General features: G+C 39.2%; 1 protein-coding gene across 1 annotated transcript in view; it reads right to left on the bottom strand.

Moving 5' to 3' along the window:
• The window catches only part of PCCA (propionyl-CoA carboxylase alpha subunit), a 371,281-nt gene that overhangs the window by 118,708 nt on the left and 237,343 nt on the right, over window positions 1–15,230 (bottom strand). Inside the window, exon 19 of the mRNA XM_006761966.2 lies at window positions 10,497–10,599. Within this exon, the coding sequence (XP_006762029.2) occupies window positions 10,497–10,599 (103 nt within the window). The remainder of the gene's footprint in view (window positions 1–10,496; window positions 10,600–15,230) is intronic.

Here is a 15,230-nt window from a genome sequence, read left to right on the forward strand (position 1 = left end):
CCTTGGGATTTCTTTTCTTTTTTTTTTTTGGTAGTCTCATTAAGATCCTTGAAGGTCTCACTAAGTTCCTCAGAGGTTTGTAGGAGATTCGTGAGTAACCTTATAACTGTGGTTTTGAACTCCAAATCCAGTAATCTGCTTTCCTCCATTTCTTCCATTTGTGACATGTTCCTTCATCTCCGCATGTGGCCGCTTCCCTCTGCTCTTGGCACCTCCACACCTCCTACCCAGCCTCAATGTGCTTTTTTATTTCCTTCTAGTTGTAGAACTTCCACTCGGCCAGCTTCCACGTGGTTCTGGATGATCACTGTTTTGTCTATTAGTTGTAGTTTTAATGTGGTTGTGGGGGGCGGCACGTACAGGTATATACCTTATGGTGCCATCTTGGTTGTCCGATCCTGGTGCATATGGTATTCATTTTTAAAATGCTTTTTATTGATTTTTAGAGAGAGAGAGAGAGAGAGAGAGAGAGAGAGAAAGAAAGGAAGGGAGAGGGAGAGAGTGAAACACAAATTGGCTGCCCCTACACGCCCCCTACTAGGGATTCTAGGCCCTGACTGGGAATGGAACTTGAGAACTTTCAGTGCATGGGACCACGCTCAACCAACTGAGCCACACCGGCCTGGGCTATGGTATTCATTTTTAAAGGCTATTTTTCTTTTCTTTTCTTTTGTTAATCCTCACCTGAGGATATTTTTTCCAATGATCTTTTAGAGAGAGTGGAAAAGAAATGGAAAGACAGAGATAAACATTGATGTGAGATAAACACCTCAATTGGTTGCCTCTTGTATGTACCATGACCAGGGCCCAGGCCTGGGAGGCGCCTGCAACCAAGGCACCTGCCCTTGATCAGACTCGAACCTGGGACCCTTTGGTCCACAGGCTGACACTCTATCCACTGAGCCATATCAGCTAGGGAATAAATATTCTTTTCTTTACCTGTCAGCCTACTATTTAGCCATTCATTTTAACAAAAAGCCTACATTATAAATGTAATAGTGAGCTGACTTTGTTTGCTGAACTCCTTTTCATGTTCAAGAATAAGAGTGTATTCTAAAAACTGACCAGAGAGGCAAAAAGACAGATGTAATAATATTGTATTTTTTTCTAAGCATTTGAAAATTATTTTTTTTTCAAAAATATATTTTATTGATTTTTTTACAGAGAGGAAGGGAGAGAGATAGAGAGTTAGAAACATCGATGAGAGAGAGACATTGATCAGCTGTCTCCTGCACACTCCCCACCAGGGATATGCCCACCATTAAGGTACATGCCCTTGGCCGGAATCAAACCTGGGACCCTTGAGTCCACAGGCCGACGCTCTATCCACTGAGCCAAACCGGTTAGGGCTGAAAATTATTTCTTTAAAAGAACCAAAACTCTTAGTCTCTATAAAAAGTCCAGTCACTACAAATGGGATAAAAAGAACAGAGATTATGATGTAAAATGCAGGTATGAACTAATATTAAAATACATTTAAGACTGTTTACATGAATATTTGAAAACAAAGAAAATGTTATTTGGTACATGAGATTACTTATATGCTGAGTTCATTTAATTCTTAATCTTTATGAAATGTTATATAAAAATACTTATATAGCTCTACTTAAAAAAAACATTTTTCAAGAGCTATCTAAACATGAAAACAAATTGCTGGAATGTTTCCTTATTCAAGAAATCTAGAACAAAATACATGAGAAAGGGTTGGCTATACTTGAGAAAGAAAACCTCAAACAATGCATATATAATTATTTCTTATTATGCACCCATATGTAATTATTATTTTTAATTCTATGTCCATCAGCATATTCTTTCTTTAAGAAGAAAAATATAGGGTGGTAATTTCAATGATATGAATACTACAAAACATTTCCTTCCCTTCACCACAGGCATCTAAAGATGAGACAGTTTTACCTCAACCAAAATGAACATTATTAAGAAAACAAAATGAAAGCACAAACTCTTTTAGATGCAAAATCGTATCTATCTCAAACCTTGTATTGCTCTAAAAATTACTTGTGTAAAACTGTAACATCACTGCTAAAAGTCAGTATTTTGAATTTTAACACTAATTTGAAAAATAGGTTAATACTTACACAGAGAGTAAGATACTAAAAATGCTTTCTAGCATCTATTCTAATTGTCTACTTTTAAAAAGTGGGTACAGCCCTAGCCGGTTTGGCTCAGTGGATAGAGCATTGGCTTGCGGACTGAAGGGCCCCAGATTCGATTCCGGTCAAGGGCACAAACCCGGGTTGCGAGCTTGATCCCTAATAGGGACCATGCAGAAGGCATCCAATCAATGATTCTCTCTCATTATTGATGTTTCTATTTCGCTCTCCTTCTCTCTTCCTCTCTGAAATCAATAAAAATATATTTTTTAAAATGGGTACATTGTGTACATAATATTGTGTACATTTTTTTGTGACTTATTCATGTTCTTGCATTGCTTTCCATGATTCCACTAAACAGTATGACTTTCAACATATCACAAAGAAAATTCTTTTTATCATGTAACAAAGTATTCTGGTTAAAATAAATGTATTATTCCTTGTAATAACAATGATTTAACCACAGAATGGCAGAGCTAATTTCCCACGACAGTGCTACTATTTCTCAGAATTTTGTCTAGCAAAACTATTTTGTAAAGTTAGATACAAAGAGGTACTAACTAGTTCATGGGCCTTAGAATCACACTGACCTGGGTTTCATTTTATATTCTATTAGGGGCCCAGTGCACAAATTCATGCACCTTGAAAGTAACTGTGGGCCGCAAGGCTGTGGTGGGCAAAGGGGCGGGTCTTGGCCCATCCTCCGTGCCCCCCCCCCGCACCTCCCACCATGGCCCCCGGTATCCTGTCTGCCAGCAGCCCCATTCCCACTGCCACTGCTCCCACGCACTGACGGCGCTGGCCCCGATCGCACCCACTGCCAGCGCCTGCGCCACTCACACCCACTGACAGCACCTAGCGATTGTGACCCGCACTGGTTGCGGATGTGAGCAGGGCCAGCGCTGGCAGAGGGTGCGAGCAAGACCGTCACTGGCAGTGGGTGCAAGAGGAGGCTGCCGGCCCCAATTGCCCCTCAGGAGCAGGGGGAAGTGGAGAAGCCCTGAAGGGTGATCAGGGCCGGCAGCCACTGCTCGCACCCGCTGATGGCGCCAAGCTATCGGGGCGGACCCAGGGTGCCGGCAGCGGGTGCGAGTGGGTCCAGCACTGGCAGCAGGTGTGAGTGCCAGGCAGTACCACGGCATGTGGGAGCAAAGAATTTTCAGTTACCACCAGAGGCTTGCCCTGATGACAGCGACTGGCGCCCCACCTTGGTCTGGTGCCCGTGCTCACCTCCTCTACCATCCTGCTGCTGCCAATGCCAATTACGTTCTGCGCTCTGCTGCCTGCTACTGACACCCGCCATGTTTCATGCGCACGCCCTGGTGGTCAGCGCACGTCATAGCAACCAGTTATTTGTCTGTTCCACTGTTTGGTCTATTTGCATATTAGGGTTTTATATATATAGATACTCACAAGCTATGTGACTTCAGCTCTCTTACTTAGTCTTTTTTAACATCAATTTCCAAGCTCATCTGTAAACTGGGACATAATGTTTATGAATTCCTTACCACAGGGCCTGGGCAAGGCACATATTTAATAAAACAGACCAAAGTAACCTGTTGCTTTGTGAAAATAATTTTGAGTAAGCTAATATAAGTATCAAAAGCAACAATGCAACTAAAACAAGACAGGGGAATCCTCTTCTCACTCTATTGTTTAAAACAATTAAAAATAAAATTAAGGATGAACCCTGGCCAAATGATTCACTTGGTTGGAGTGTAGGCCCATATACCAAAAGGTTGTGGGTTCAATTTCTGGTCAAGGCACATACCTAGTTTGCAGGTTGGATCTCTGGTTGGGGCCCATACAGGAGGCAACTGATTGATGTGTTTCTCTCACAGCAATGTTTCTCTCTCTCTCCCTGAAAATAGAAAAAAACATATCATCAGGTGAGGATTAAAAATAAGAAGAAATTATTATCTATAGAAAATATCTCTGATTTTTCAATAAACTATGTTTTCTTATAAGAGTTTTATTGTTTTACCTCTTATTTTTTAATGTTTTTTATTGATTTTGAGAAAGAGAAGAAGGGAGAGAGATAAAGAGATAGAAAAATCGATGAGAGGAGAGCATCATTGATCGGCTGCCTCCTGCACGGCCCCACCTGGGATCAAGCTTGCAACCAAGGTACATCCCCTTGACTAGAATCGAACCTGGGACCCTTCAGTCCACAGGCTGATGCTCTATCCACTGAGCCAAACTAGCTAGGGCGACCTCTTAAATTTAAATCTTTTATCCATTTGGGGTTAATTTTGGTATACAAATTCAGTGTGATATAGGGATCCAACCTTATTTTTTATATGTAGCTACCCAGTTGTTCCACCAACAGTTGTTGAAAACACTATTCTTCTCTCATTGATTTATCTTGGCACCTTTATGAAAAATCACTTAATCTTGCCCTAACCGGTTTGGCTCAGTGGATAGAGCGTCAGCCTGTGGACTGAAAAGTCCCAGGTTCGGTTCCAGTCAAGGGCATGTACCTTGGTTGTGGGCACATCCCCAGTGGGAGGTGTGCAGGAGGCAGCTGATCGATGTTTCTCTCTCATCAATGTTTCTAACTCTCTATCCCTCCATTACCCTTCCTCTCTGTAAAAAAATCAATAAAATATATTTTTTTAAAAATCACTTAATCGCCAAAACCGGTTTGGCTCAGTGCCAAAACCGGTTTGGCTCAGTGGATAGAGCATTGGCCTGCGGACTGAAGGGTCCCAGGTTCGATTCCGGTCAAGGGCATGTACCTGGGTTGCAGGCACAGATGTGCAGGAGGCAGCTGATCGATGTTTCTCTCATCATCGATGTTTCTAACTCTCTATATCTCTCCCTTCCTCTCTGTAAAAAATCAATAAAATATATTAAAAAAAAATCACTTAATCTTTATGCAAGTATTATACTGACTTAATTACATGATAGTTTTCTAGTAAGTTTTGAAAGGGTTAAGTGTAAGTTCTCCAAATTTGTTCTTTTTTTCAGGATTGTTTTGGCTGTTCTGGGTTCCTTAAGTTTCATGTGAATTTTAGTACCAGCTTGTCAATTTCTGACAAAAATAAAGTTTGGATTCTGATAAGAACTGCACTGAATCTGTACACCAATTTGGGAAGTAATGCCATCATAACAGTATTAAATTTTTCAATATATAAATGTAAGATGCTTTCTCTTTATTCAAATTTTATTTAATTTCTTTTTTAAGAGTCTATAGTTTTCACAGTGTAAGTTTTGCCCTTCTTTTGTTAAATTTATTCTATTTTATTCTTTTGATGCTCTTGTTTATGGAATTTTAATAATCTTATTGGATTGTTCACTGAATGTAAATAAAAATAGAATTAATCTAGTATTCTGTACCCTTGCTAAACCTATTTATAATTGTAATAACTTCTCAGTGAATTTCTTAAGATTTTCTACATATAACATGTGACTTGCGAAGTGAATTTCATAATTTTTACTAATTATAGTTGGTTTGCTGCACAGAACTGCCTTTGAAGAAGTCTATCTCTGCCATTTAACTTTTAATATAAATATTATCAACACATAACTTACTTAAAATTGGAAAATGAAAAGATTCTGTAATTTAAAACTGCAAGAAAGTTTTACAACTATTAAAAAGTTAGGTTTTTGGAGATTCCAAAATGGTGGTGGAGTAAGCGGAAGCTACACTGACACTCTCCCAGGACCAAACTGGAAATACAACTAAAATATAGAAAAACCACCCTGAAAAATTAACTGAAGTCTAGCCAGACAGAACCCTGATAATCAAGGGTGGAAAGTGGAGACCTTATAAAGACTGGTAGGAAGGGCAGAGGCATGAAAGGGCTGGCCGGGCTCCCACAGGCAGCAGCTGAAGTTCCAGAGGGATATCTCAGCTGTGGGTGATTCCCACTGAGAACTCTAGGCTCTGAACCCCAAACTGGGCTTCCCAGCCCAGAGCATCAGAACTGAGGAAGGAACCTGTGAAAAGCAGTGGGGTTGCTGTCTGCCCGGAGAGATGGCTGGAAATGCAGGCACCTTTTCTTATGCTTATTGGCCATTTGTGCATCTTCTTTGGAGAAATGTCTATTCAAGTCCTTTTAAAACAGGGTGTGTGTTTATTTGTTTTGCTATTGAGTTGTTGGAATCCTTTATATATTCTGGATAATATTCCTTGTCAGATATATACAAACTAGACGCCCGGTGCATGAATTTGTGCATGGGTGGGGCCCCTCTGTGTGGCCTGCGGGGATCGGGCTGAAACCCGAATCCAACACTGCCCACAGCTCCTACCTGCCACTCCTGCTCATCCCGGCCCCACTGCGCCTGCCACAGGCTCACACCCAATCAGTCCCGATCCGGAGAGGCTCGTGCTGCCACAGCAGTGCTTGCCAGCCGTGAAACCTGAATCTGGAGCCCTCCCGAAGGGAGTAGCCTGTGGGACCGGGCTGAACCAGCTCTCCAACATCCCCTGAGGAGTCCGGGATTGCGAGAGGGTGCAGGCCAGACTCAGGGACCCTACCAGTGCACCGTGGGAGGGCTCCAGGGCGTATCTGGCCCATCTTGCTCAGTCTCCATTGGCTAGACCTCAGCAGCAAGCTAACCTACCGGTCGGAGTATCTGCCCCATGGTGGTCAGTGCATGTCATAGCAAACGGTTGAGCGGCCTTAGCATATTACACTTTGATTGGTTGAACAGTCGACCAGTCACCAGACAACTGGACACTTAGCATATTAGGCTTTTATTATATAGGATATTTTATCTTACTCCATGGATTGCATTTCCCTCTGTTGATTGTGTTCTTTGATGCACAAAAGTTTTACATTTTGACGCAGTCTTAATTTATCTTTTTTTCTTTTGTTGACTGTGCTTTTAATGTCATATTCAATAAATGATCATCAAATTCAATGTCATAAGGCTTTTCTCATGCTTCCTTCTAAAAGTTTTATAGCTTTAGCTTTTGCATTTAAATCTCTTTTATTAAAAAATTATCTTTAGCCGTAACCGGTTTGGCTCAGTGGATAGAGCATCGGCCTGCGGACTCTAGGGTCCCAGGTTCGATTCCGGTCAAGGGCATGTACCTTGGTTGCGGGCATATCCCCAGTAGGGGGTGTGCAGGAAGCAGCTGATGGATGTTTCTCTCTCATCGATGTTTCTAACTCTCTATCCCTCTTCCTTCCTCTCTGTAAAAATATCAATGAAAAATCCTCACCTGAGGATATCTTTAAAAAAAATTATCTTTATTGTTGAAAGTATTACAAATGTCCCATATTTTCCCCCATTGACCCCCTCCACCTGCTCCCACATCCTCCCAGGTACATTTAGGACTTTATAACATGTTTAGTTAATTTCATATTTGCTTTAAGGTAGGGCCCAACTTTATTTTTCCTGTGTTTTATTTTTATTGACTGATTGATTTATACATACTTAATCCCTTCTCCTTTTCCACCCAGCCCAGCACACCCCCTCCCGTAGTATTATTTGTTTAAAAGACTCCTTTCCCATTAAATGGCTTTGGCATTCCTATCAAAATCATTTGACCATATAATGAAGGGTTTATTTCTGGGCTTTCAACTCTACTCCATTGGTCTATGCAACTGTCTTATGCCAGTACAACACTGTTTCATTACTGTAGTTTTGTTTTAAGTTTTGAAATTAGGAAGTATGAGCTCTCTAATTTTGTCCTTCTTTTTCAAAATTGTTTTGGCTATTTGGGGTCCCTTGAGATTCCATATGAATCATAGGATGGATTTTTCTATTTCTGCAAAACTCCAAGGGATTTTGATAAGGATTGTACTGAATCTGTAGATAACTTTAGGTAGTATTAACATCATAACAACATTAAAAGTCTTCCAATCTATGAACATAAAATGGCTTTCCATTTATATATGTCTTCTTTAATTTCTTTCAGCAAAATTTTGTAGTTCCTAGTGTAATGTAGTTTCCAGTGTAAAAGTTTTTCTCCTCCATAGTTAAGTTTATTTCTAAGCATCTTATTCTTTTTGTATGCTATTGTAAATTGAATTGCTTTTTGTATTTTCTAAGTCTTATATAAATGGTATCATCCAGTACTTATGTTTTCACAATTTTCGTTTTCACTATTATTATTATGGTGTATATATACATACTAAAAGTGTAATGACATGTAACAGAACAACAGACAGCACCTTCAGGATAGCTCTCACCTCTGGGGAGGAAGAAGGCGGAAATGGGATGATGAACAGAAGGAATTTAGCTGTTATTTATAATTTTTTTCTTTTTTAATAGGAAATCATAGTAAGAAGATTTGCATATTTGCTGTGCTTTCCTAATTGATATATCTTACAACTAAATGTTTTAATTAGATAAAAGAAGTGTGAAACATGTGGTATCTGAAGCATTACATGGGCTAATAAGCAAATATGACTTTGCCTGGACTACCTCTGGGGTCATTAACCTAGACTGTCACCTCTAGGCTAATTCATTTTCTCTTGGCGTGGCACTAGGTAATCTAGAAAACCAAGCAAACAGTCACAGGTCTCCCCTCTAAGGCCCTAAAAGCAGCGGTTCTACACTATTAAAATCTTCATACCAATGAGTCTTTACTTGCTCCACACAATTGAACTTGACTCCTTTCATAATACTGATGTCAAATGAAATTCAACATAAATATGCTTTAGAAAAAAGAAATACACTATCAGGAGTGCTCTCTTTTCATTAGGTTTGATATTTCTGATAATAGCTAAGCCAATAAATATGGGAAGTAGATTTTGATACTATATAACAAGGTGGATATTTTCTGGGGCAATTTTTCATGCATTAATTTTGATGTTTTTAAAACAGCCCTACTTTCTTCATGAGCTAAAAAGTGAAACAGGAGGTAACAATTCAAAGACACCACTTGAGCTGTCAGGCCAATGGCCTCTAGTTTTCCAACATGGAATCTAAACAAGCACAGAGAAATAACAGTTCTAAGAAGTAACCAGGGCGGTTTTCTTATTAAGCCAAGGCACGGCTTAGAAAAATAGTGTCGAGGTATCAGATTACCACTACAGTGGTTACCACTACAGTGGTGACTCACAAATTATGCTGAAGTCTACCTTTTTGTAAAGTAAACCTTCCCGAAGGAAAATGCTACATAATAATATTAATAGTCTCCACTACATAACATAATTTGCCACTCAACCTGATGTATGGTTAACTGTCCACTTACAAAGCTATTCTTTAAAACAATCACATGGAAAGGAGGAATGTAAAGAATCACCTAAGTTCCTCACAAAATATATTATAAGACAACTGTTTAATTCCATCACAGCTTTCATTTTAAGAGAGCTGAGTGAAACATCTTTTAGCAACAAATGCTTTAGCAGTTTTGGCATATAGAATGAATCACAGAATTTAAACAAAACCAAGGAGACTGCCCTTAATTCATGAAGTAATCTCATTTACTTGTGATGCCACCACATAAGGACATCAGCTTCTCCAGTGTAGCAGCTTAGCACTTATTTAGCACACAGCCGGCACAGTCTTGCCTAAGTATTTGTTGAATAAATGAATTCTCATTAATTCTTGACTTCCGGCATTTTCTAGCTGGGATCAAGAAACTGCCATGCACCTAAAACCTCAGCAGGTCTTATTTCAGTGAAATTGTATTATTATGATTTTCATATCCTGTTTAAATCTTTTGACAAAAAGTCATTTTCCCCCAAAACAAAATGACATTTCAATGCAGCTTAGCCATGAGAAAAGGAATGTAAATTAATATAATATTTATTGTGCTAACTGTATGGTAGTTTCTGGGTTCATGCTGAAACTAAAAAAGGACATAAGTTAAAATAGAAACTTCATGGTTTTTTCTGGCAATCTCCAACAACAGAATTTAAGCATATTACTTATACCACAGTACAAACACTAAATCTTATTGTAACATTGCTCAGTACAGACAAGAAATAAACTAAAGCAGTTTTGCCGTGGATATCATCCTAGGGTTTTAAGTTCTTCAAAACAAAAAGAATGTCATCATAAGGTAAATTTAGCCTCAAGAATGTCTCACAACATGAAATCTCAAGAAAATGTTATATGAGGCTTCAGATTATTATTTTAAAAGAATGGTGACCTACCACAGCTATCATGCGTTTGGAATTATAATTAAAGATACTCTTCTCTATTGCAAAGCCAAAAGTATCTCAATAACAAAAGAAAAAATGAATCAGGTGTCAGGAGGTAGGTTTAGAACGTGACTAAATCTAGGAATGTTATTTCCTAATTACCATCAGAGAAAAAAAATTCCATTTACATTCAGCTTCCTAAAGAAGATGAAACAAATACAAAGCTATGTTATATATTCAAAAGATGTAAGTCACTGCGGATGTTATAAATTATTTCAAATATTCATAGATAATTTCAAAATTACACCACCCCCAAAGAAAAAGAAAGAAAACTTACAGAGAACGTTTTCCCTTTGTTTGATGCTACAACAGTATGAACTTCATCATTCAGTTTTATTGAAAGCTCCCAGTTAGCCACTTGTGGTTTAACAATAGGCACTCTGAAGTAGAAAGAAAAGAAAAAACAGTTAATAATTTCATATTTTTATCTCTCAGTAAACTGATTTTCTTTTGAGATTAAGTGTACAGAGTAAAACTGCCAAAGACTGTATTTCAGAACATTTTATTTTAAAGGTTCTATCCTTGAAAAAAAACTAGAGAGATTAAAAAAACAATAACAACAACAATAAACCCATACACAGACACTCCAAGGACAACAGCAGTCATTCTGGGATAATTGTGGTACCATCATCTATTTGAAGTACCCATCTAGTCTATGAATTTGAGTCACTTTATTTGTGACAGTCCTTCAAAGATTAACCTTCCTTAAACAATATTCATTTCTTGTCAATATTTGGTTACTGTCCAAACTGTTTTTAAAATACTACAATGCTAGTTCTTTCTTTTTTTACTGGGTTTGCAAAAAAAACCCCAAAACTGTACATAATTAGCATATACTCCTTGGTGAGTTGGGACATATTTATTCGCTCATGTTACCGTCACCACAATCAAGGTAATAAACATTCCCATCACCTCCAAAACCTTCCTTTTCTTTTGTTTTTTCGTTTGTTTGTTTTGATAAGAATACAGTATCACTAATGCTTGTCGTAACACACAGATTTTTTTCTTGTGCATGATCAATATTACATAGTACAGAAAAATTGGGAGAAGCAACCAGAGATAAAAAACATTTTTAGAATACAAATATTCGGCACATTTATTTTATTTTTTGTTAATCCCCACCAGAGGATATTTTTAGAGAGAGTGGAAGGGAGGAGGAGGAGGAGAGAGAGAAAAACAGCAATTTGTGAGAGACACATTGCCTTGTTGCCTCCCGCCTGAGCCCAGACCAGGGCCAGAGATCAAACCTGAAACCCAGGATCAGTGCAAGGGTCTCTGCTCTAAACACTGAGAGCAACAGCCAGGGCCCATTTTTTTAAAAGTTACAACATTTTAATGATTTCTAAGTTAAACTAATTTAAATATAGTATGTTTACATTATTTATAGTTGTGAAGTAATATGTACTAAACACTAAATATGTAGTAGTATCCAGACTCCAGCTTAAGTCATAGTTCTGGAAAAGTGTTGCAGGCTATGTTTTAATTTAACCCCCTATTCCAACCAATTTCAAAAGTATTTTCTGTGTATTTGATTTTTTAAAATGTTATAGTCACAAAAACTTTGAATATAATCAAATCATTTCTAGACATATGTTTAATGGAGAATAATTAATCATTAAGGTAAATATTTGGCCCACACTTATTTCCTAAAGATGAAAAAGTGTTTTAAATACTCTAAGAGTGAAAATTAAAGTGAAATATGCATAAAAAAAAACCAGTAATAATGCATATGAAGGCCTGGAAGAGTCTTTTGGGCACTTTGAAGGGGACTGTTTCAGAACAGAGCATCACACTTGAAAGAACAGGGGAGCATACAAGAGGGAGAGAAGAAGGGGAGAGAGAAAAGAGGGCATGGCCCAGTTGGCTTAAGGAAAGGGAGGGCAGGCCTTCTGTGCTCCAATTCCACGGGGCATTTTTTTGTTTATGTCTGTCGCCCCTACTAGCCTGTGAGATTCTCAAAGACCAAGATCACGCCTTATTTTTATTTATCCCAAAGCATGCAGAGGGTAAGCCCTGTCACTCAAGGGACACAGCATGAACTACTGAAGGAGAGCGAACCTTCGTTAGGGGCAGGAGGGAGAAACAGAACAGTGGAGACTAGTTGTAAGAAATATTAATCATGCTGTTAACCACGATTGTTTTGTTCTGATTGAAGAAAGCACATTCTAACCTGGCTGGAAGTTGTACATCCGGGACCTGGGTATTAACCTGGAAATAAGGTCCTTATCTGAGAATTGCCTATCAACATGGAAAGATTAACAACCTTGTTGCTGAAACAATTGCTAAGGGTTGCCTACCCTTAGCAATCCCCCAGCCTGCATTGCCTATAATCTGTAACCATTTTACCCAATTTTATTCCTTTTGCATACCCATTCTTACTCGTTTTGCCTACTTCCTTCCGAATATAATCTTTGTCCTTCTACCCAATATAAGCAGTTGGCTTAAAGAGGGGAGGGGGGTGCAAAGCAGACTTTCATGGATGACCTAATGCTCTCCCATACTTCTGGCATTATTGGAATAAATGCTCATACATGATTCAACCCTGTCTCTGCTTAATTGACTCAACTAGTGACAGGCAGCCCGGACCCATTTATTGTCTGATCTCACCTTGAGCTCCCAGATTACAACCTGGCTGCATGTGGACTGCGGAGATGACCTTACTAGACTCCCCTTAGTTAACCTTCAACTGGGGTTATCACCCTGACCTCTCAGGGGCATTGCAGGACAGAAATACTGGGCAACATGGCTTTCTGAAATCTTTGCAGTCCTGATAATTAGGTTACTCTCCTGCTCCAGATTGTTCCAAGACTGCCTACTTCAGCTCAGGTTAAATCTTAACTTACCTGCCATTCAAGTTCCTTAAAATAAGACCCCACTCTTTGTATCTATTTCTGATTACACTCTGATTTGATTGAGTCAAGTGCTTAAATTGCTTCACAAACCAAACGAAGCCAAGTTAAGAGGAGCAAGAGAAATAAGCACAGAGTTTACAAACTCACTCTGGTGACTTCCAGCTTGCCATTAATCAGTTTGACCTGGAGCAAACTATTCAAGTCTCAGTTTCCTTATGTATAAAATAAAGATAATCATATTGTATGCATCAAAATGATGTATTGAGGATTAAATAATGCGTGTAAATGTTAACTTTTATTGTTATAATTAGTCCCAACTCTAAGCCTATACTCTTATTTTACCCCATAACTGAAATCCCTTTAAGGCAGTGGTTCTCAACCTTCTGGCCCTTTAAATACAGTTCCTCATGTTGTGACCCAACCATAAAATTATTTTCGTTGCTACTTCATAACTGTAATGTTGCTACTGTTATGAATCGTAATGTAAATATCTGATATGCAGGATGCTCTTAGGTGATCCCTTGAAAGGGTCGTTCAACCGCCATAGGGGTCACGACCCACAGGTTGAGAACCGCTGCTTTAAGGAAACTGAATTCCTCTCTCTGCTTCTCAAACAGATTTTCTAAAAGAATTTCTCTCATAAACTGTTCCCTAATTATAGGACACACTTCAGTCATCTTCCTTGCACTTAACCTATATTATATGCTTGATATTTTCATAATTTAGTGGCCTAATGGAGGTAATTCTTTCAAGTAATTGTGGAGATGCTTTTTAGTTATGAGGCAACAAGCCTGCTTCCAGAGGAGTAAGGAAGTTGTTGATCTCGACATCCTGTTGGAACCCAGAAAGCATTTTCCCACAGAAAGTGATCTTACAGCTGGCGGGGAGATGGAGTTGCCTCTCTTCGGAACCTAACTACTATTTATTTTCCCATTCTTTTATTTTGACCCACATCTGTTTCGTATATGTTATAACCTCCCCAAGAGGGAACTTGCAACACAGGCTCTTGAGTTAAAACGCTGAGGTCTCATCTCAGCCCATTCTCAGCAATGTCCCCAGGAACTCAGTCAATCCTTTTGAACCCAAATTTCCACAATTGTAAAATATGGATCAGACCAAAGTTGGGTGGGGGGAGGGTGATAACAGAGGAAAACTGTTGTTTCTTCTCAGCACAAAAGCCCTGAAGTGGCTCTTTTCTAAAAATTTCTTTTAAGGTGACATGTTAGTAAAATACAGGAAAGAAGTTCCATTGTGAATGCAAAACCTTGAGCTACCAAGTAAAGATCATCAATGTGGAATCTCTTTATGAATTTGATCTTCCACAAACAAAATTTGCTAAGAGTCCTTCTGGCTTTACATTCATTTCAAAGTACTTTTGTTTTTTTAAATAGAATGGATGGGATTGGGCACGTATGTCCCATATAAATACCAATAAGCTATAATACACTATAAATAAAAATAATAACACATACCAACCTAAAAGGACATATGCTCTTTTTTTTTATTCCCTCCCCTATATGGCTTTTTTTTTTTTCGGGAAATGCACAGACATTTTTAATGGAAGCAAAATGGGGCAACGGCATCACAGCCAACAGGGATTGAGCTCTGGAGAGTCAGGGCCAGTGCTGTGCCCAGGTCATGGAAGCCACAGCAGCCTGGCGGCACGTAGGGGGGTGGGGCTGGACATGGGGGGGCCTGCGAGGAGCCCAGGCTGCCAGCTTCATCCCTGGGGAGGAGCAGAGGCTCTGGCCCAGCTGGTTCTGCAAAAACCTCAAGGGAGGGCACCTGGCAGCTCCGAGTGGCTCCTCAGCTTACTTACTTAATCACACCCCGCGAGTAATCAATCAACTCATGAGTATTTCATCGATACCACGTGAGTGAGCCTGCGAGCTGAGTGAGCCAAGTGAGCCTGTGCCGGGTGCAAGCTGGCGGTCGGCCGGGTGCGCACCCAAACTTGCTATGGCTCTCTTACTTTATCTTTATTGTTATGTGTGTTTTAGAGGATCATTTTAAGTTGACTGTTTGGTTCTTATGAGCCTCTTGAACTTCGATGTCCAAATCTCTCCCCTGACTTGGGAAGTTCCCAGTTAATATTTATTTAAATAAGTGTCTATCTCTTTCTTTCTCTCTTCTCCTTCTGAACCTGCAACAATTTGCAA

Source organism: Myotis davidii, unplaced genomic scaffold, assembly GCF_000327345.1.
Source record: "Myotis davidii unplaced genomic scaffold, ASM32734v1 scaffold637, whole genome shotgun sequence".
In the NCBI taxonomy this organism is placed as follows: domain Eukaryota; kingdom Metazoa; phylum Chordata; class Mammalia; order Chiroptera; family Vespertilionidae; genus Myotis; species Myotis davidii.